The following is a 20,202-nucleotide window of genomic DNA, read 5'->3' on the forward strand; positions in this document are numbered from 1 at the left end:
TATTTGGCGCCAGCAATTGACATTTTTTTTTATTTTGATAAGAATTTGTATGGAATTGCATTCAATGAATGTAAACGCATTCATTGCCATGTTATCGCTTGTTGCTATTATCACTATTAATTTTCTTTTTCCTCTCCGGATACAAGAACAAACAGCATTTTTTTTTAGTTTTAATCAAAAAAATAGACATTATTAGTTCGTCAATTCAAAGAATGCAAGATTTTTGTTCAAAATCTGATCAAATTGAAATTGAATTTGACATACATTTTTTCTTTCTTTACCGCAAAAAAAAATCCCATTCATTGATGACCTGATTGTCATCATTAGTTTTCCATATTTGGTAAGCATAAGCGGTTTAGAATTTTTCATGCTAAATCTAACCCGATTTATATACAAATAACAATGGTAATGATAGTAGCAATCAATCAAATAATTCATTCAATCAAGTAATAAACAAACAACAAGTGTTTCTCAATCAAACCCGACAAGACAAAAAGAAAAACCACACACACACACAATGCCAGACTTATCGAAATGGTCCACATTAAGATGATGATGATGGTAGTTATTAGATAGTTGTATATACAAAGACAAACCCTTGTTTTTTTTTTTTTTTGTTGCTAAATCATAATGCTTTGCCAATTTCTATTCAACATTGGATTTAATCACTATGTATCGAATTGAAGTATAAGAATTATGTATAAAAAGGATTATGATTTCGATGGCTGCCGGAGATTACTACAAATCATTAAAATCATTATGAACAAAATTAACAACAGCTACTATTACTATTACTACTTATATTCACTTCCTGATCAATAATTGATCTATGACTTTTGGAAATATAGAAAAATAATCATCATTTTCTGTTTTTTTTTAGTTGAAAATAATTAATATTTAGACCAAGAAAAAAAATTACTTTTTAAGAAACATGATCCATGTTTTTTTAAACGTAAATATTTCCGATCAAATCGATGAAATAATTCAAAAAAAAACGTTTCGATATTTAATCAATTAAGGAACGATGGACAAAAAAAAGAAGAGAATAGAATAAAAGAGAGAAAAGCATCATTATTAACATATATAATGAACATAAATATCGTCATCATATATCATTATATTTGACGTTATTATCATGAATTTAGGATGGACAATCGAATTCGATCGATTATGAGCTCAATTTCAAAAAAAAAGTCACAAACAATCCATTTTGACCATCATCATTGATCAAAGCAAATCATTAAAAAAAAGCCATAAAGTATTTCATGATCGAGCAATTTTTGTCATTTTTTTTACAGTTGGATCATTCGAAATCGATTACCACAATCATTAAAATACGAAAAAATTGATTTTTTTCTTTTTCAATTTTTTTCATGAACAAATGACGATAATTATGTCAGATGATAATGATAATGAATAGAGAATTGATTGAACAAGTTTACAGCAGAGTTTACATCAATTGATTAGTAATAGAATCATAAAGATTACATTATTTAAATTCGTACATACAATTTCAATGAGGCTCAAACAAAAAAAGAAAAACATGAATAGGTGTTTCAATGTGTGTCACAAAAATGGTCACAGTTAAAAGTTCAATGATAATGACAAGGGATGAATGGTGTGTGTGAGTGTAAGTGTGTTATTCTCTGTTATGAATGTTTTTGTTTGTTTAAATGTATTTTATATTTGGGAAGGGTGATGGGTGTGTAAGTCTGTGAAGGCATGTTGTGAATATAAATTAGTACGATTATATTTAAATAAAAAAATAAACGACAATTTAATTTTAGCCAAATGCTTTTATTTGAGACGTCTTTTAGCTTTTTTGATTGCTCTTGATGCTGGATTTGGTCGTTGTTGCATGTTTGCTGCGTTCGAACTAAATGAAAACAAATCAAAATTAAAATTCTGACTGATTAATGATGCTGATATGATAGTAACTTACGATTGAAACTGAAATATGCCAGTCGGTTGCTGTTGCATGTCCGGCTGTTGTTGTTGAGGATCAAGTAATGACGTAGGAAATGATAAATTATTGTTACCTTCAACTGCAGAATTCGGAAACGATTGAAAACTTAGATTTGATGCCGGTTCCTGTGATCCAAATTTAAACAATCCCGATGATGTAGTCGTATTAAACGAAGGCATCACAGGGTTATTGTTAGAGGAAACACCGGCACCACCGAAACTTAATGGATTGCTAGGTGCCCCGAAATTGAAACCAACTGATGCAGGCTTATCTATCGATGGTTGTGGTTCATTGTTTGGCTTGGCGCCAAACGTGAATAGGGAACTGGTGCCCATAGGCCCATTGTTATTATTAGTGGTATTTGTTCCCATGAAATTAAAACTCGATGGTAACGAATTAGAACCGAAAACTGGTGCAGTAGGTGTAGGATTCGCAGAGAGCGTAATGTTTGGTGAACTTCCAAAAGTGAACAAAGTATTCGAAGTTGATGACTGACCAACACTTCCTGCAGTTGTAGTAGATGACGTTGCTGTACCTGGCTGAGCAAAACTAATCGTTATTTTAGGAATTGGTGGTCCAGAATCAATCTTTGGCACAGTAATTGGCGACCCAAAATTTAGCTCTTTACCAAATAGAGTTCCACTAGTGGATTTTGTTGTCGTAGTAGAAGTTGATATATTCGTTGTCGATGTCACAGCTCCACCGAATGTGAATGAAGAGCTCGTAGAAGTGTCTATAATAACAATTTGATGAGGATAAAAAATTATAAAATTTACACAAAATTATTTTCATACCTTTTGAAAAACTTGATGATAGACTAGGCTTTGATGAATCCAATGGTTTAGCGCCGCCAAAGCTAAATAAACCAGTGGCCATTGGAGGTTTAATATTTGTCGACGATGTCGAACTGATCGCATTAAAACCAAAAGGAGTGATGGTCTTGTTGTTATTGTCTTCATTTAGTGATTCCTTTTCATTATTATTGGCCGTAGTACCAGATTTGGATGAATTGTCACCAAATACGAACAAATTTGATGAAGACGATGATACAGACGCTGTTGGTGTAGTACCAGTATTTGGTTTAGTTGTTTTTTCCAATGATGGTGCATCGATGGCCGAATTTGTTGTTGTTCCAAAACTGAACAAGCTTGATGATTCTAAAAAAAAATATTCGGATTAAATTAAATATATTGTAAAACCAATGACTTTGCTTACTTTCCGTCTTCGATTCGATAGGCTTGACTAATGATGAGGATAATGATGGTGATGAACCAAACGATAAAAATGGGACGGCTGTTTTCGAAGATGCAAATGGAGATGTCATCGTTGGTGAATTACTAACATTACATGATGAAGGTGCACCAAATTTGAATCCCCCACTTGTAGATGATGATGTTGTTATGTCATTTGATGTTTTATCTTGTTTTTCAGATTTAGTTTCAACAGTTTTAACATCTTTGTTGGTAACACCAGTGGACAGACCAAATTTAAATGTTTGTGTTTGATAGAATTTTTGCACTTGATCTTTTGTAGCTGCCATAACTTTAATTTTCCCACATTCATTGCAAACATTCTTACTGATATCGTCGCTTTTATTCAGAGCTTTACAATAAAAACATTGCCATTCTTCTGCAATTGTTGTTGAATGATCTTTCGGGCAACTATTATTACTATCTGTGTTTGAAACTCCAAATTTAAATCCAAATGACGTGGTGGTCGATGACTTGGTTTGATTTGCAACTGGCTGATTGGGATTAGGTTCTTCACATGATACACATCGATCAACATTTGATTCATTTGGTACCATGCAAGTAGGACAGGTCCATTGTTGTTTATCTTGAGTTTTTTTCTTCTGAATTACATCAAACAACGATGGTTGTTTAGTTATTGTTGATGAATTATCAGTGGAGGATGAAGTATCCGAATTGATACCGGTCGAAATTGAACCAAAAGAAAATTTTGTCAAATTGTTCATTTGATTATTCGATGTGGATGTTTTTGCATTACTATGAGGATTAGGTTCCTCACATGAAATGCAACGATTCTCTTCAATATTATTCGATACCGAACATGTTGGACATGTCCAATTTTTACTAGTATCTTTTTTGAACAAATGATTCAATGAAGGCAAAGATGATGAAAATGAAGGATTTTGTGCTAATTTATTGCAATCACCAAATTTAATAGTTTCAGGTTTTTGTGCCACGGTTGATGATGTGGAATCGTTATTTTTTGACGATTTTTTATGAGGATTATGCTCTTCACAGGCAATACATTTATCTGCATTGATATCATCATTTTGGGTACAACAAATTTGACATGTCCATGAATCGGTAGATTGTATACGATGTTTAAATTGATCAAACAATGATTTTGTTGTTGTGGGCGTTGATGAAACGGATTGGACGATTGGTTTAGATTCACTTATTTGTATCGGTGAACTGAAATCAATTTCCTGGAATGTTGGCCGAACAGCCATTGGTGATAGCGAGGCCACTAATTTAGGTGATGAAAATTTGAATGAAAATTCATTATTGATTGTACTATAATTCGGTACGTTGGTTTTATCACATGTGGATCGAATATCAAATGTATTAGATTTATCACTATGATTCATTGGTGTAGATGAATTCAATGAAAATGGTTTCAATGTTATACCGGTTGTCATTGTGGCCAGTGGCTGTACATTGGCCAATGATTTAAGATGTGAGTCGTCCATTTCGAGAACATCATCAATTTTACGACCTTTTTTCACATCACGTGCTGTAATTTTTCCTGAACTTGTCGATAATGATGATTGTGCAAAATTTTTCATTGTTCTTAATGTTGGCTCGACAAATGTCTTTGTCTGTACTTTTTCTTGTTGTTCTTTTAATTCTTTTTCAGCTTGTTTAATTTGATTCAATTTTTGAATGTCATCATCAATCGATTTGTCACCGGCCATTACCGTTGATGTTTCGTCGTTGAATGATGATGATGGTTTAAGAATATATTTCATTGGCTTAAAATTTGAATCTATATGAGAACGGTCACGATTTTCAATAATAGGCGTAGGTGTATCGAACAACTTTGGCGTTCGACTTATATCAAATTTTTTAGCTGAATTACTTATCAATGTTGAAATTGGTATTCTTGATTTTGCATCAGAAATCGGTGCGGCAGCTTTATCTAATCGATCTAGAATACGTTGTGTGACCGAACTTAATGGTAATTCTTCATTGATAGTCGAATGGCTGATACTTTTACCCGTTGCAGATGGTGGTCGCTGAACGGCTGTTGGTTCAATACATTTTACATTAACACGTGAATAAGGCGAATAAGGTGTCATGCTTAATCGGTGGATATTTTTACGAAGATTCGAACCGCCGAATGTTGTTTTGCCGGTATAAAAATATGAGCCAGTAGTTGGTTTACGATTTTGATTTATTGGCATTGCATTTCGACCACTATTACTTGCTGATGATGAAAGATTAAGACTATTCATGATTAATGATGGTGAATCACGACCAGTGACCGATAAAGGTGTTCTTGGATATCGTTTTCGGCCAAATTCGCCGGTTAAATAGCCAAAAGCAACCGATGAAGTTGATGATGGAGTTGAAACATGACTTAAACGTGAACGTGCGGATGGTTCATTTACTGAATCGCTTAAATTATCGATATTATTGTTGTTTCGAAAACGTTTAAATGAATTTGAATTATAAATTACACCCGAATCAGTATCAGCTAATCTTTTAGGGAATAGATTTAATCGTTTTACACTTGAATATAATGAAGATGTTGAATAGCCTGGGCCAACACCTGATGATGATGTTGATAATGGAGGAGGTGGTTGTGGTGTCCAATTTGACTTTGATGTTGATGTTTCCGAATTAATCGATTCCTCTGATTGATTATTTTGTCTGGATAAACTTGATAAAGTTGATCCTTTCGGATAAATTTTATCAAATATAGTTCCTCTTGGTCCATTATCATTGTTCGACATTTTTTTTAAAACCAGAAAATCAACACAAACTCACACACATACACACACACAAACAAATTTATTGATTAATTATAGTAGAACAAATTGTATGATAATGATGATGATGATGAGTAAAAAAATGAAGAACTTGGCAACAAATATTTATGCTTTAGTTCAAATAATAATAATCACACATAGAGAAAACTTTTTTTCGATTATGGTTGGTTGAATTCGTTGCTTGATCTTTTTTTAGAAAATGGAAAATACAAAAAAAAATAATTTTCATTACTAAATAATAATAATAATCGATTAATGAAACAAATAAATCTAAATAGTATACATACTGAAAATGGATCAAATTCTTATTTTAAATTCAAATTTCATCCGTTGAAATTTGTTTTATTAGAATTTCGGCAAAATTATGACCGCAATGAAAGTAAATTATTAAACAAAAATAAATTGAGACCATGCATGCATGCCTGCTAAACCAAAAGATTCACATCTGCAGCCAGTCATGGCGAAGAGCCACACATAGCCAACAACAACAACTTGGGACAGTGGTGAAATTCAAGAAAGAGAGAGCACACACACACACAAACACAATCGCAAAAAACGAAAAAAAAAAATACCGCGTACATATACAATGTATTGAATGATGAACGACTCTTTTCGATTTTATCGATACTGTCTTCGAGAATCATCTTTTATTTTTTTTTTTTTTTTTGTATTATTCACCGGAATCGGAATTTAATAAAATCGAAAAAACAAAAAATGGAATTTAATAATTGAATGTAATTTATATTACAACAACAATGAATAATTTTTTTCATAAATTTTCAAATGAAATGTAAATCATTTTTGGTCTTGAAATTGGTTGTTTTGAGTTTTTCTTTCTTTTTTGTTTTTGTTTTTTTTTTGTTGTAATAAATGGATACTACTAACAGCAAAGATGCTGGAAAGGGTGAAGAACAAAAACGTGATGAAGAAATTTCTAAAGTATCAGATGTGTCGAAAATATTTACGCCTAAAAGTATGACAGAGATTGAAGCAGATAGATCAACTTTGTTCACTGGTGCTAAACATGATGCATCATTTCTTGCTGTCGATACTAATGATGCAAAATCAACAGTGCCTACTTATCAACCAAGCGAAGTTATGAGCGGTGGATTAATGTCTTTGAAAGAAGAAATGCCAAAAATTGATGCTGAATCAAAAACAAATACAAATCAACGATCATTGCTTTCACAGAATGATCGACTGGATTCTATTGGAAGTGAAATGAGTTTAGGTTTTGAAATACCGGGCGATGCAGATGGTACAAATCCACAATCATTGGTCATACGTGATGGTCCTGAACTTTATCAAACAATTTTACGTACAGTTTGTGCTTATGCAATACGTTGTTCACATGGCCAAATGCCAATTCAAAAATTAAAAAATCATACTGGTTATTGGTTACCATTTGCATATGCTAATGAAGATGAAAAATATTCTAAAACAATCGATATTGTTCTTGAATGTTTTCAAAATGAAACAAAACCAACATCAGATAATAATAACAAATCAACCAGTTCTAAATCAAAAGAAACATTGGCAAAAATTTTGACAAATGTTCAACTTTACAATATACATCGATCACAAATACCGGATGGACAATTTGTTTCACGATATATTTTTCTTGCACAATGGAATAATTCGAATCCAAATTATACCTGTTGCAAAGAAAATGCTCATATTAAATGGTTACCATTAGCAGAAGCAATAAATTCGAAAAAAATTGCCGATATATTATGGGGCAATGAAGTTAATATGACAGCAACCGTACTTAATGAACTTCATTTAAACAAACCAGTATCCAATAAATTTCCAAACATATCGGAATTTACAAGCAGTGAAGTTTTAAAATATACAACTTCAACAACTATTAGTCCTAACAGATCGGCAACTACTAATCAAACTTTGGTCATGTTATCCGATGCTAAATTTACCGAAAAAGATGTTATCAAAGTGTATTGTGAATTTATACAACATTGTTATCCATCCGCTAATATGACATATTGTGCTTTTGCTGAATACATCAATAAAATGGATTTACTAACAAATGATGAAAACATTATCAGATCTGTATATAGAGCAATATCACCTTCTTGGCGTAATCGTAATTTTATGTTTTTTAATGAATTTCTTTTGGGATTGGCAGCACTTGATTCATCAAACAATACTCCATTACGTTGCGGATATATATTCCGTTATTATGATCAGAATTCGGATAGCTTTTTAGATGAAGAAGATTTTAAAAAAATTGTTTTCGACATACGTGATGCATCAATGATGTCAACAGAACCGGCAGCAGTACAAAAAGATTGTCAAACACGTTTGACTCATTTAAAGCTAATGGATGATAAGAAACGTATCACAAGTCAAAATTTTACACGAGAAGTGACCAGTGGTCGATTGACTGGAGTCGGACAATTATTTCGTGCCAATCGTCCCGTACTTGAAACAATTCATTCAAGACATTTGTATGAATATATTTTTAATAAAAATGGCAAACCTTTTGCACCTAAATTGTTGGGCACATGTCCAAAATGTCGTCCAAAAACATATTCGTTGGCATACAATGCTGTCAAACTTAGTAGTCAAGGTAGAATAGAAGAATCCAGACCTTTAATTCAAATGAATTGTGGTGAAATTGATGTAGAACTTCAATTTAAAAAGAAAACTAACGAAATTCGTGTCAAACATTCGATGGAAGTTGTGTTCAATGAAAACTCTGTGGCAAATCAAGTGCTGTCAATCATAAGGCGAATGGTTGATTTCAACAAGTTGCCTCATGAACGAAAAACAGAAGTAGCACAATACGTCATCAATAAGCTAACGGTGGATCTAATCGTACAGTTGTGTAAAGAAGTAACGGAAATTTTACTAATCGAACCGCGTGTTGTCAAAGTAAATTCACCATGTATTGTGCTTGGTGATCTTCATGGTAATATTAACGATCTTCTTACGTATGAAAGACAGTTATGGCCATTAGCGCCTACAGCTAATGCGCCCAATATACTTTTTCTTGGTGATTACGTTGATCGTGGTGATTATAGTATCGAAGTGATTAGTTACCTGTTTGCTATGAAAATTTTAGCACCAACCAAATTCTTTTTACTACGTGGTAATCATGAAATTCGTTCTATACAGCGAAATTTTACATTCGCTCGTGAATGTATGGTCAAGTAAGTAAAAAAGTGATTACTGTTTATGCCAATTGTTTATTTTTGATTTTTTTGTTTTGTTTTTGAAATAATCAGATACTTATATCAAAATGGACAACGTGTGCTTGAAGAATTCAATCAGGCATTCGATCATCTTCCATTGGTCGGTATAATTGATGAATCGATATTTTGTGCACATGGTGGAATACCATATTCGGTTGCAAAGATAGAAGATTTGTACAAAATACCATTACCATTACCTGAACCAGAAATTCAATCGAAACCAGCCTGGGAAATCTTATGGTCCGATCCAGTTACAGATGAAGAATTTAACCAAGTTTGTCAATTTAAAAATCAATCGACTGAAACTGGATTTGTAGATAATCTTCGTAGATCGACCGGATATTATTTTGCCGAGAAAGCATCGCGTAACTTTCTCAAAGCTAATAATCTATCTCATATAATTCGAGCTCATGAACTTGAAACCGATGGTTATCGATTTCGTCATTCTGGCTTATTGATAACTGTATTTTCAAGTTCACGTTATTGTAACACAAACAACAAATCAGCTGCCGTTTTTGTAAACAGTCAATCAAATAATGAAGGATTCATCAAAGTGATTGCATTGGAAACTTAGTTCTTTTTTTTCGTTTTCTACATACGAAAATTAATATATTTTATTTTATTATTTTTTTACAACATAACTCGAATGAAAATAAAGATGATAAAATTCAAATTAATAAAGGAATGAGGGGAGATTTCCATTCAACGATCTAGAAATCGGCAAAAGGTGGTTCTTCAGTAGATTTGGATGCTTGTGATGAACTAGCAATAATAAAATCTTCGGATTGTAGCATACACATGTTCCATATTTGCATAAATTCTAAGCCATCCTTTTCTGAATGATCACGAGAATAATTCAATGCAACTTTGGTACCTTGCACAGCAACAGGTGATCTTGATGCAATTATACGAGCTAGATCGATAGCACCCTGTATGCAGCTATTCGGATCGTTGAAAACTTTGCCCAGAAGACCAATCTATTTTTTTTAATTGTGTAAAAAAAATCAATAATGAAATAATCAGTATTTCAAGTATATAAAAAAAAACTTACCTCTTTTGCTTCATCAGCTTGCATATCTCGAGCAGTATAAGCCAATTCTCGCATAACACTATCATTGCCAATCAATTTTGGCATTCGTTGTAATGTACCAAGATCAGCAGCTAAACCAACGGCAACTTCACGAATGGAAAAATAAGCATCTTTTGATGCATAACGAACATCGACAGCACTAATCAAATCAACACCAGCTCCAATACAACCAGAATGGATGGCTGCAATTACCGGTTTTGGACATTTGACGATACTGTTAAATGAATTTTGTAACAAAACGATTGTTTTACGAATAAATTTGGCACGCGCGGCAACATCTTCCCGCCCACCAGCATCACTGCTTGAATGCATTGATGTCATCTGTTCCAACATGTCCATATAATCGATACCAGAACAGAACATTTTACCAGCACCTGAAATAACAACTGCACGACATTGTTGATCAGCTCCGATATCCGAAAAACATTCGGATATCTCACGAAACATATCTCGATTGATGGCATTACGTTTATCGGGACGATTAAGTTCAACATGCAATATATGATCATGTGGTGCGGTCACTTGTATATGTTCATAATCGGCATAACGACTTGTATAAGCAGCCGATGAATAATTTCGTAATAAATTTAGCCTGATCGATTTAAAATCATTGGCTATCCGACAATTTTGTGAAATGACATTGCCTAAGAAAGTTTTTCAACAAAAAACAAAACAACTTTAATTCAATCCATAACATAGAAATATTACCTACCGATTATGGTAGAGAATAATCTGGTAGATTTCATTTCGAAGAATACTTTAAAAAAGAATATTGGAAAAATATTGAAAGAAAAAAGCTAAGATTCGATTTTCATTGAATTTTTAAAACATTCGAAAGCAACACGTTAACAAAATAATCATCAAATTCTAAATGAGCAGTGAAAATGAATTATAGTTTTATTGTGTACCCAACATAAGAGCAAATATGTTAATCACGTTATTAATGTTGATGTACTCGTCTGATATGATGGTTAAATATATATGCATGTGATCAATAATGTATTGTTTTGTATACATGCCTCTACTTTATGATGTCATTTTATCAAAAGAAAAAAAAACATTGAATTACCTATCATTTATCAAAATTGTAACAAAACCAAAATGATCATCAAGTTTTAAACTTAAGACATCGACCATGATCATCACCATAATGTAAATCAGGCAATGATCACATAATATCAATATTTGATTATTGGTAATCTCTATGAACGCGTTTCTTCCGGATAATTATTTCTGAGTATAAATGGAAAAAGTCCTTCTTTATCTATTAGCTAAACATCTTTAAGGGAATTCCAAAATGTTTCAACATGCCTGTCGTTTGCAACAAACGAGACATCAATATCAAGGTTATTGGATAAAAAATGATCACGAGAAATATTTTGGATTATTATTGCAATTGGTAACAATAAAGATCATCATTCCGTCGCGTATACGATTTCGATGAATGAATGATTACATTTGCTTACATTTTTCCTATAAACAAACCATCGCTTTATTGATATGATTATTTTTTTTCTAAATTGGCGCTTGTTTTGATACCCCTAACATGTAATGCAAAGTCCATTAATTAAACCTAAGTACTTTATTTAAATGTTGTTTTTCGGAAAAAAAATTTTCCATCGAAAACAAATGAGTAAATACAAATACAGTGGTAAAAACAAATGTAAATCAAAGATCAGGCTGCCTAAGGCGTTGTTCACGATTCACATTTTTAACATGTTGACTAAATTTATCCATTATTGAATTTCGATATTCTTCAGGAATTTCTTTCGTACCAACTGCCCAATAATATAGATCCCAATCATTAGAAACTGTATTAATTAATCGATCATACATATCCAATTCTTCTTGAGACATTGAAGCAAGATATTTATCGGCAAATGTAGATAATAATAAATCATTTTCGAGCATACCTAAATATCAATCAATCATTTGTGAGAAGATCAATATTCAATTATTTTATATTACAATTACCTCTCTTTCGGCTTTGATAAATTAAGCGAGCTTTTTTCTGTGATAAAGGTTCATTTTTCGATCGATTAGCAAAATGTTTTTTCTCAAAATTTCCTTCACCGGTATCAGTAGGATAGAAATAACATGATCGTATTATTGTCTGAAACAAAGGAACAATCGATTTTTGTCGATTGTTGAAAATATATTTTATAGACATTTTATTATCGTCGTTAACAACATGAATCAATTTGAAAAAAAAAATATTTTAAAAACCAAACATGATCCACATGATGAAAAACAAACAAATATATTTTCACATAGTGTTTATGAACAGTTCCGATTTTTTTGTTGCAACATTTTTTTGACTGATATCAGTATCAATATTGGATCAACAAGCTCAAACAGGAATATGGATTCACGACAATCAAATTATCATCGAAATAATCATGGAGATGATGATGGCAATCGAGATGATCATCATCGAAATCCTTATAAACATCGTAGATATGAATATAATTCCCAACGAGAACATCGTTCGGATCGATATCAACATCAAACATCTGACAATCAATCGTCATCAATTTCATCGATTGTAGCCAATCACTATAATAGTATCCATAATAATGATATTCAAGAACGAAAAAAGAGTCGTATTTATTATATGAGAAATTTCAACAATTGGGTCAAAAGTATAATCATACGTAAGTATAATCAAACTAACAAGCGTAAACTTTATTCATTTTGAAAATCGATTCCCGTTTCAGGTGATACTATAAAATTATTACGATCCGAAAGAGAAGATAAAAATGATAATGAATTTGTCGTACATGATCTTGCCTGTGGTAAAGGTGGTGACTTGACCAAATATGAAAAAAGTGAAATCACACATTTCATTGGAACGGATATTGCAAGTGTTTCGATTGAACATTGCAAAGAACGATATGGTAATTCTCGTAAACATTTCAAAGCCGAATTTATTAATGCCGATTGTTCTCGTGAAATTATTCGTGAAAAATTATCCGATACAAATATTCGTTTTGATATGACTAGTTGTCAGTTTTCATTTCATTATTGTTTTGAATCATGTGATCAAGTTCGAACTATGGTTCGTAATGCATCTGAATGTTTAAAAATTGGTGGCATTTTCTGTGGTACAATGCCCGATTCTATTGAAATAATGCGACGATTGAAAGAATGTGGTACAAATCAATTTGGTAATGATGTATATTCTATTAAGTTTGATAAAACCTATGAAGAAATAGTTGCCGCTGGCATACCATTGTTTGGAGCTAAATATGATTTTCATCTTGAAGAAGTGGTGGATTGTCCCGAATTTGTAGTCTACTTTCCAATCATGGAAAAAATCTGTGAAGAATATGGACTTAAATTAATATTCAAAAAAAGATTTGATGAATTTTATGAAGAAAATCGTGAAGGTGAAGATAATCTACAATTGTTAAATTTCATGGAAGCATTGGAAAAATATCCTCCAAAAGATCGTGAACGACCAATGGGCAAGCCAGAAGATTATCGGCATATTCGTGAATATCTACAAAAATCATCCGGCCAGGTTATTAATACGATTGGTACTTTATCGAAATCCGAATGGGAAGCAGTAACATTATATTTGGTATTTTCATTTCGTAAAGTTTTTTAATTTTAAAAGACATACTTTTTTTATTTCGTATTTCGTGGTTTATAAATATAAAAAATTAAAATTTGATCCGATAGATGGCAATGGCGTTCAATCAATTTACTCATGCACACGCATTCGAAAAAAAGTCTTCCTTTTCCTACACGTTTTCGTTGTGTGTGTGTGACACGATTGTTTTTGTAAATTGAATTTTTTTTTTTCATTTTGTTTCTGTTTTACCAAGAATTTTAATCCAAAATGGTTAAAAAAGTCAAGGTATTTATTCAAGATTTCTTTTATAAATTTTAATTTTACATTATTATTTGATTTGTACAGAAGATTGTCAAGAAAAAGACGGCACCGTTGCCAGCAGCCATTGCATCGAAAATACAAAAGGAGAAAAAAGTCGTCGATCCATTGATCCAAAAACGACCAAAAAATTTTTCCATTGGTTTGTTTGAATCTTTGCATTGCTTTTAAAGTGGAGAATAAATTTTTGTCTTTGCAGGTGGCAACATTCAACCGAAGCGTGATTTGACCAGATTCTTTAAATGGCCAAAATATGTCCGCATCCAACGTCGCCGCGCAGTTTTGTATCAACGACTTAAGGTTCCACCAAGCATCAATCAATTTCGCAGCAATCTTTTGGATCGTCAAACAGCTACTCAATTGTTCCGTTTGTTGGATAAATATCGTCCAGAAACGAAACAAGCAAAACTTGAACGTTTGCGTCAAAAAGCTAAATCGAAAGCTGAAGGAAAAGAAGTAGCACCCACTAAACGACCACCAGTCGTCAAAGTTGGTATGTATTCACCTAATCTCCTTTTTTGATTAATTGTAATTCATTGAAAAAATGACATTGATTAGGCGCTAATGCTGTAACTACGGCCATCGAAAAGAAAACGGCTCAATTGGTTTGTATTTCTGCAGATTGTGAACCAATCGAAATTGTGTTACATTTGCCAAGCTTATGCCGAAAAATGGGTATTCCATATTGTATTGTTCGAGGTGGTCGATCTCGTTTGGGACAAGTTGCACGATTAAAATCCTGTGCTGCATTAGCATTAACACAAGTAAATCCAGAAGATAAGGTATGATTATTTTGATTTTTTTTATGATCTGGAAAACTTATTCATTACACACATCTCATTAATAGACTGCATTGACAAATTTGGTGGAAGTTATTCGAACAAATTTCAATGATCGTTTTGATGAAATTCGTAAACATTGGGGTGGTGGTGTTATGTCGGCCAAATCACGGGCTAAAATTGCTAAATTAGAAAAAGCAAAGGCCAGAGAATTGGGACAATTGGAGGCATAAACGGATGATAACAAATAATAACCATCTAAATAAAATTTAATGTAACATCCAAAATTAAAAAAAAAAGGATTTTTTTGAATAAAAAAATTTTTATAATTTTATTGTACACTTTTATATTCGATCGAATTTTAAATCTATTCCATAAAAGATCCAAAACAAATGATTTGCCATCTAGTGACAATAATCTGAAATGGAACGCAATCTTTTTGGAGCTGTTTATGTTATTTATGTTATTTAGAAAATAGAGTTGCTTTTTTGGTCTCTCATTCGATTTGTTCCATTGGATTTTTTTCTCATTCAATTGAATGATGATTTTTAGTTGACCTGATTGTTGTTTGTTATTTAGCTAAAAACTAAATGCGCCATATCTTTACTTGTAGGATATCTCCAAAAGAAAAATAGCAAAAATTTCAACAATTTAATGCTCATGTTTTTTTTGATGTTGAGATTTGTTTATTGTTGTTTTTTTGTTTTTTGTTTCATCATATTTCCTTTATCATGGACAATTGAATAAAATAACTGTGCTTTTTCTGAATCATTTCTTGAAATCTGTAAATGATTTTGATATTCAGAAAAAAAAGTTAAAAGAACTAAAACGCTTAAAATATTATGTTTTTACTATTTCATCAACAAAAAAAAAAGACAAGATATCAACATTAATATTATCAGCGATATAATCAACAAAAAATAAATATTTTAATCATCAACAAAAAGCCGGAGAAGTAGATAGAAGAACGTCGCGTTCCATGTACCTGGTGATTTTGATCATCATATTTTTTTTTGCTTAGCATTTTTTTGACGTCAAAGCAATTTTCATCTAATGAAGTCAATAGATAAATTTCCGTACATAATTCACCAGCGACTATGAATACGAAAAACGAAATGTCAATTATAATGAAAATTATTAATTGAAACTTGGATTTATTAGGATTTTTGCCAACATTCCTGAAAAAAATTTACAACAACATAAAAAGTCTATTTTTATAGGAAATTTCAGAAAGCCATTCGATAAAATGTCTTCGATACGAAAATGGTTAGCATCAAAAGTATTTTCATCAGTTCTTTCCAATGATGGTCATCATCATTTGAATGATTCAAATGGATCGCACACTAACGGTGATAATGGTGGATTCTCTTCTCTATTCGGTTCTCCATTTTCAAACCCATCCACATCATCATCTGGTGGAGGTGCTATAAATAGAAATGGAGATGGATTCGCAATTCCAGGATCATCACAAGATCATACTGCAACAATATTTTCAACATTAGATTCGTCATCATCCAATGTTGAAAATCAATCATATTTTTCCGTCATATATCATCATTATAATTCTCGAATTCGTAAACATCAGATACAAACAGCAACAATACAACCGAATGATAAATTCTTAATAACATTAATGTACCAATTTTATCAAGCAAATGAAGAATTGAATTATACATCATCTGAATTGGATACATTTGATGGCCGTAAAGATACCGATCGTTGTTCTGCTTTAGTGAATAGTCTTAAAAAAACTCAAGATCGTGTTATAAGTTTAATATTTAGTATAATGGACGAAATCGGTTGTGAACGTGCTTCAAGAGAATATCGGCTAAAATTTCCCGATGAATTACTCACTGGCGAAGGTATCGAATCACTCAACAGTCAAATTTGGTTTGGAGCTGAATGTCTGACAGCTGGATCTACTATAACGAATAACCAGGATAAGTCGAATTATTTGAGACCCATCGCAATCAATTTGACAACAACGTTGGATCAGATTCGTTATGAATTACGATCCTGTTGTAATTATTTACCCAAAACGTAAGAAAAATAATCCTTATCCAAAAAATTTTATCATTATTTTTTTCTCTTTGTTCAGCCCTCGAATTTCAAAAGATTTGATTCGAAAATTGGAAAACTTTGATAATCTTTTTTCCTCATTTGAGTATGATTACGTAAAAGCAATGTTACAGATCAAAAACTGTGAAGATATTGAAAATTTACAAGAATTGACCATACTGTTCAGTGAAACATTATCATATTCACTTGAAAAAGGTTTAATTTCCAAAGATGAAGTTGATGGTTGCCAACCATCAGTTATGATTGCCTTACCACGTCTGTCGATTGTTCGAGGTTTATTACAAGGTTTCGGTTCAGTTGTTTGTAAACACGATCCAGCAGAATTGACAACAATTTTGCGGCCTTATCATAATTTATTGTTAGAATTTCACGAATTTCTGATGAATCTTAGTGATGATGAAGTTTTTTTTCTTGAAAGATTACTATCGACTAATCATGATAATCTGATCGACTATTCGGTAGATAATCATTCGGCAAATATTTCTTCATTAATGATGATAGATTCTGGTCAGGCAGATCAAAATTCTCATCAACAGCATCAAGATAGCCTATTGGCTATATTCAATAAATTTTTCCGTCATGCTAAACGAATGAAAGATTCTTGTCCACGAAATCCTGAACTAACTGCAAATCATCTTCATCACAGTCATAACTATCATGATGAAGAGGATGATAATCAATTACAATCTATGAAAAAACACCAATCAACAACTACTTCAACCATATTTCGGAAATCTTTACTCACCAATCGTTATATATCGGCATCAGTTGATTTTCTACTAACCAATAACGTTCGTAATGATTCGGCTAACAATGGTAACGATGAATCAGGCAACAACAATATTGTACATCCACAACGTTATAGTCCATATAAATCAAACGAAGCACTTTTCCGCTTTAATTCGTTGCCAAATATTAATTTCAATTTGACTAATGATATGGATGATGATAATTCTGATATTCGCAATCCTGTCCATAAGCGTTCATCAAGTATTTCACGTGATTATTCATCATCAGCTACAACGACATCAACTTCATCATCATGTCCATCGGTATCAATAACCTGTTCATCATCATCCATATCGGTTGAATTGGATTTCCTTAAACAAATCAAAGATATGCTCAAACGAACGCAATTAAAAACTTTGACAAAAAATCGTAACTGTTGTCCGCAACAACAACAACAAACGCAGCATCGATCAACCTCGAGTGGTGGTGTGGCTACCAATTCTAATGTCCAGCCTTTGAATGAAATTCTTGCTAATCCTCGGGCAAAAACAGCAGCAGATCGTCGTCGTTGTCATCATCACCATCTTCATCACAATGATATCGCTTCGAACAACCATTGCGGTGATCAACACTCTGCACAAAAGACGAGCACGGCTGCCATGTTTACGCCTACAACATCGACATTTTCTAACAACTCCGTTCATTTTGATTTAGGTATTTAAAAAATCGAAACTTATTTTTTTACATTTTGTAATTGACTTGAATTTTTCATTTTTATCCAGATTCATTTTATACTGACGATCTTTCTCAATTGACATTATATACAAGAAAAATTTTACATCAAGTTTTTGTGATGATTTCAAGTAATATTCTATTAATTTATTTGATTGATAAAATTTTAAAACCTTTCTCACAAATAGGAATTGCCGATGAATTCCAGACAAACTACGCCAGTGAATTGCGCAATATATTGCGTACTGTTTTCATGTTACAGGATATCCAAGAGGAAGAAGAAGAAAAACGTAAACTTCAAATACAAAATAATCAATCAAAGATGATGATGCAGCCAATCGAAGTTCAAATCGGTCAATTATATGTTGATAATAGTGATAATAATTGCAATGATCATAATACTAATGGATATCATCCGATGGATAATCGTGAAATTGAAGAAGCAATCGATGCTTGTCATGAATATCTTGTAATGAACCAGACGAATATGAATGATCTAACGATGAATGAAAGGAATCAATCCACCAGTAATCATTCTAGTCACAAAAAACAACGATCGCGCAGCCCAGCTTCATCAAAAGCAAGGGCTTTCGTTGATAGAATCATTTCGGAATCAACAACTGATGATGATGATGATGATGATAATACGAGCTGTGATAGAACGACAAACACTCGTTATAATCGTGATCTTTGTCATTATTCGGACCGTACTTATTCATCATTAGATGATATACGGCCTAAGTTCCAAAATCATCAAGGATCAACTTCCAGTTTATCCACAAATCAACATAACATTCGAATTAAAAGTGCTATTCGTACAAATGGTGTTACTGACCATGAACATCATCAGAATAGTCAAACAAACATTTCTCTGAATTCATCCCATTCAACCTCTACATCGATATCATCCTCCAATCAATCGTCTCATAGTTTGCAGCCATCTCATTTCACATCTTCGAGTGCAACGACGATCGATGAAACTCGCATCAATAATGGTGAACTTCCACCATTTCTTCAGTTTACTAATACTGATTCTCAGCATGGAATGATTCCTATTCTTGGTTCTGCAATAAGTATGTTGGAGCAATCATCAGCCATGATGAACACAACCGCAACCCGATTGTTGATACCACCAGTTTGGAAGCCGGATGATTCTGTAACAAGTTGTGAATCTTGTTCGCAACCATTCACATTCATGCGACGAAGACATCATTGTCGCCGTTGTGGTCGTATTTTTTGTCATCAATGTTCATCAAATTTCGTTGCATTGAAATGTTTCGGATATGCTAAACCGGTGCGTGTTTGTGATGAGTGTTTCATCCATCATCAACAACAACAACAATCAAATCATGATCAACAACCGTCACATCGTCACCATCATCATCATCATCGTCATCGCCATACAAATAGACATCGCCATAATGCTACTTTTGGTGCCTCGTCTTAATTTTTTTTTCTAATTTTTTCTAAAGTGGTCTTATTTTTTATTCTGGTCACCTAATCGATTTTTGCTGTTTTTTTTCTCTGTACAATAAACAATTATTTAATCAAAAAATAATAAATTTGGTCAATCTTCCCATTTTTTCCCATTCATTTCATTTGTAAATATTTTTTTTGATCGACTTTTCGCAGTGCCGTTTGAAGATTTTGACGTTGTCGATTGGCTATTATTGCCTTTGGTGTCAATGGTGATGCTGTT

The 20,202-nt window shown here is 32.5% G+C and overlaps 6 protein-coding genes across 7 annotated transcripts; 4 read left to right on the plus strand and 2 right to left on the minus strand.

Moving 5' to 3' along the window:
* Positions 1-1,428: 1,428 nt before the first annotated feature.
* Positions 1,429-6,502, minus strand: LOC113793350 (uncharacterized). Its single transcript, XM_027343366.2, has 5 exons — positions 6,275-6,502; positions 3,182-6,173; positions 2,761-3,123; positions 1,943-2,699; positions 1,429-1,876 (listed from the first exon to the last, which is right to left on the minus strand). The coding sequence occupies exons 2-5, from the start codon at positions 5,949-5,951 to the stop codon at positions 1,798-1,800; spliced, it is 3,969 nt and encodes a 1,322-aa protein (XP_027199167.2). The 5' UTR covers positions 5,952-6,173; positions 6,275-6,502; the 3' UTR covers positions 1,429-1,797.
* Positions 6,503-6,771: 269 nt separating this feature from the next.
* Positions 6,772-11,174, plus strand: LOC113793351 (uncharacterized). The gene is made up of 2 exons (XM_027343367.2): positions 6,772-9,157; positions 9,233-11,174. The coding sequence occupies exons 1-2, from the start codon at positions 6,858-6,860 to the stop codon at positions 9,771-9,773; spliced, it is 2,841 nt and encodes a 946-aa protein (XP_027199168.2). The 5' UTR covers positions 6,772-6,857; the 3' UTR covers positions 9,774-11,174.
* LOC113793353 (delta(3,5)-Delta(2,4)-dienoyl-CoA isomerase, mitochondrial-like) lies at positions 9,774-12,459 on the minus strand. 2 transcript variants are annotated; one of them, XM_027343370.2, is made up of 4 exons: positions 12,264-12,459; positions 11,990-12,202; positions 10,251-10,852; positions 9,774-10,176 (listed from the first exon to the last, which is right to left on the minus strand). In XM_027343370.2, exons 1-4 carry the CDS (start codon positions 12,457-12,459, stop codon positions 9,910-9,912), a joined length of 1,278 nt encoding a protein of 425 aa, XP_027199171.2. In that variant the 3' UTR covers positions 9,774-9,909. The 2 variants fall into 2 exon arrangements, with proteins under 2 accessions (XP_027199171.2, XP_027199172.2); XM_027343371.2 differs by lacking the exons at positions 11,990-12,202; positions 12,264-12,459 and adding an exon at positions 11,002-11,144 and having other exon boundaries at positions 10,251-10,933.
* A 21-nt stretch (positions 12,460-12,480) lies between these two features.
* Positions 12,481-13,972, plus strand: Rnmt (RNA guanine-7 methyltransferase). The gene is made up of 2 exons (XM_075821351.1): positions 12,481-12,943; positions 13,007-13,972. The coding sequence occupies exons 1-2, from the start codon at positions 12,481-12,483 to the stop codon at positions 13,897-13,899; spliced, it is 1,356 nt and encodes a 451-aa protein (XP_075677466.1). The 3' UTR covers positions 13,900-13,972.
* Positions 13,973-13,994: 22 nt separating this feature from the next.
* Positions 13,995-15,297, plus strand: RpL7A (ribosomal protein L7A). The gene is made up of 5 exons (XM_075821358.1): positions 13,995-14,151; positions 14,212-14,326; positions 14,384-14,677; positions 14,743-14,966; positions 15,032-15,297. Exons 1-5 carry the CDS (start codon positions 14,134-14,136, stop codon positions 15,194-15,196), a joined length of 816 nt encoding a protein of 271 aa, XP_075677473.1. The 5' UTR covers positions 13,995-14,133; the 3' UTR covers positions 15,197-15,297.
* Positions 15,298-15,495: 198 nt separating this feature from the next.
* LOC113793130 (uncharacterized) lies at positions 15,496-20,096 on the plus strand. Its single transcript, XM_027343110.2, has 4 exons — positions 15,496-17,003; positions 17,062-18,485; positions 18,554-18,634; positions 18,692-20,096. Exons 1-4 carry the CDS (start codon positions 16,210-16,212, stop codon positions 19,948-19,950), a joined length of 3,558 nt encoding a protein of 1,185 aa, XP_027198911.2. The 5' UTR covers positions 15,496-16,209; the 3' UTR covers positions 19,951-20,096.
* Positions 20,097-20,202: the final 106 nt, after the last annotated feature.

This window comes from Dermatophagoides pteronyssinus, unplaced genomic scaffold, assembly GCF_027571235.1.
Source record: "Dermatophagoides pteronyssinus isolate colony J.1.1.1.1 unplaced genomic scaffold, Derpt_VIB-CSIC_2022.12 sq0001, whole genome shotgun sequence".
In the NCBI taxonomy this organism is placed as follows: domain Eukaryota; kingdom Metazoa; phylum Arthropoda; class Arachnida; order Sarcoptiformes; family Pyroglyphidae; genus Dermatophagoides; species Dermatophagoides pteronyssinus.

Coding starts and splice junctions, on each gene's coding strand:
- LOC113793351 (XM_027343367.2), top strand. CDS start 6,858: ATGGATACTACTAACAGCAAAGATGCTGGAAAGGGTGAAGAACAAAAA. Junction 9,158..9,232: donor GCTCGTGAATGTATGGTCAA/GTAAGTAAAAAA, acceptor TGAAATAATCAG/ATACTTATATCAAAATGGAC.
- LOC113793130 (XM_027343110.2), top strand. CDS start 16,210: ATGTCTTCGATACGAAAATGGTTAGCATCAAAAGTATTTTCATCAGTT. Junction 18,486..18,553: donor CTCCGTTCATTTTGATTTAG/GTATTTAAAAAA, acceptor ATTTTTATCCAG/ATTCATTTTATACTGACGAT. Junction 18,635..18,691: donor AGTTTTTGTGATGATTTCAA/GTAATATTCTAT, acceptor TCTCACAAATAG/GAATTGCCGATGAATTCCAG.
- Rnmt (XM_075821351.1), top strand. CDS start 12,481: ATGAATCAATTTGAAAAAAAAAATATTTTAAAAACCAAACATGATCCA. Junction 12,944..13,006: donor GGTCAAAAGTATAATCATAC/GTAAGTATAATC, acceptor TTCCCGTTTCAG/GTGATACTATAAAATTATTA.
- LOC113793350 (XM_027343366.2), bottom strand. CDS start 5,951: ATGTCGAACAATGATAATGGACCAAGAGGAACTATATTTGATAAAATT. Junction 3,124..3,181: donor TATCGAATCGAAGACGGAAA/GTAAGCAAAGTC, acceptor ATTTTTTTTTAG/AATCATCAAGCTTGTTCAGT. Junction 2,700..2,760: donor ATCATCAAGTTTTTCAAAAG/GTATGAAAATAA, acceptor TTGTTATTATAG/ACACTTCTACGAGCTCTTCA.
- RpL7A (XM_075821358.1), top strand. Junction 14,678..14,742: donor ACCACCAGTCGTCAAAGTTG/GTATGTATTCAC, acceptor GACATTGATTAG/GCGCTAATGCTGTAACTACG. Junction 14,967..15,031: donor AAGTAAATCCAGAAGATAAG/GTATGATTATTT, acceptor TCTCATTAATAG/ACTGCATTGACAAATTTGGT.
- LOC113793353 (XM_027343370.2), bottom strand. CDS start 12,459: ATGTCTATAAAATATATTTTCAACAATCGACAAAAATCGATTGTTCCT. Junction 10,853..11,989: donor ACATGTTAAAAATGTGAATC/GTGAACAACGCC, acceptor ATTATTCATCGG/CTGCTTATACAAGTCGTTAT. Junction 10,177..10,250: donor AAGCTGATGAAGCAAAAGAG/GTAAGTTTTTTT, acceptor TAAAAAAAATAG/ATTGGTCTTCTGGGCAAAGT.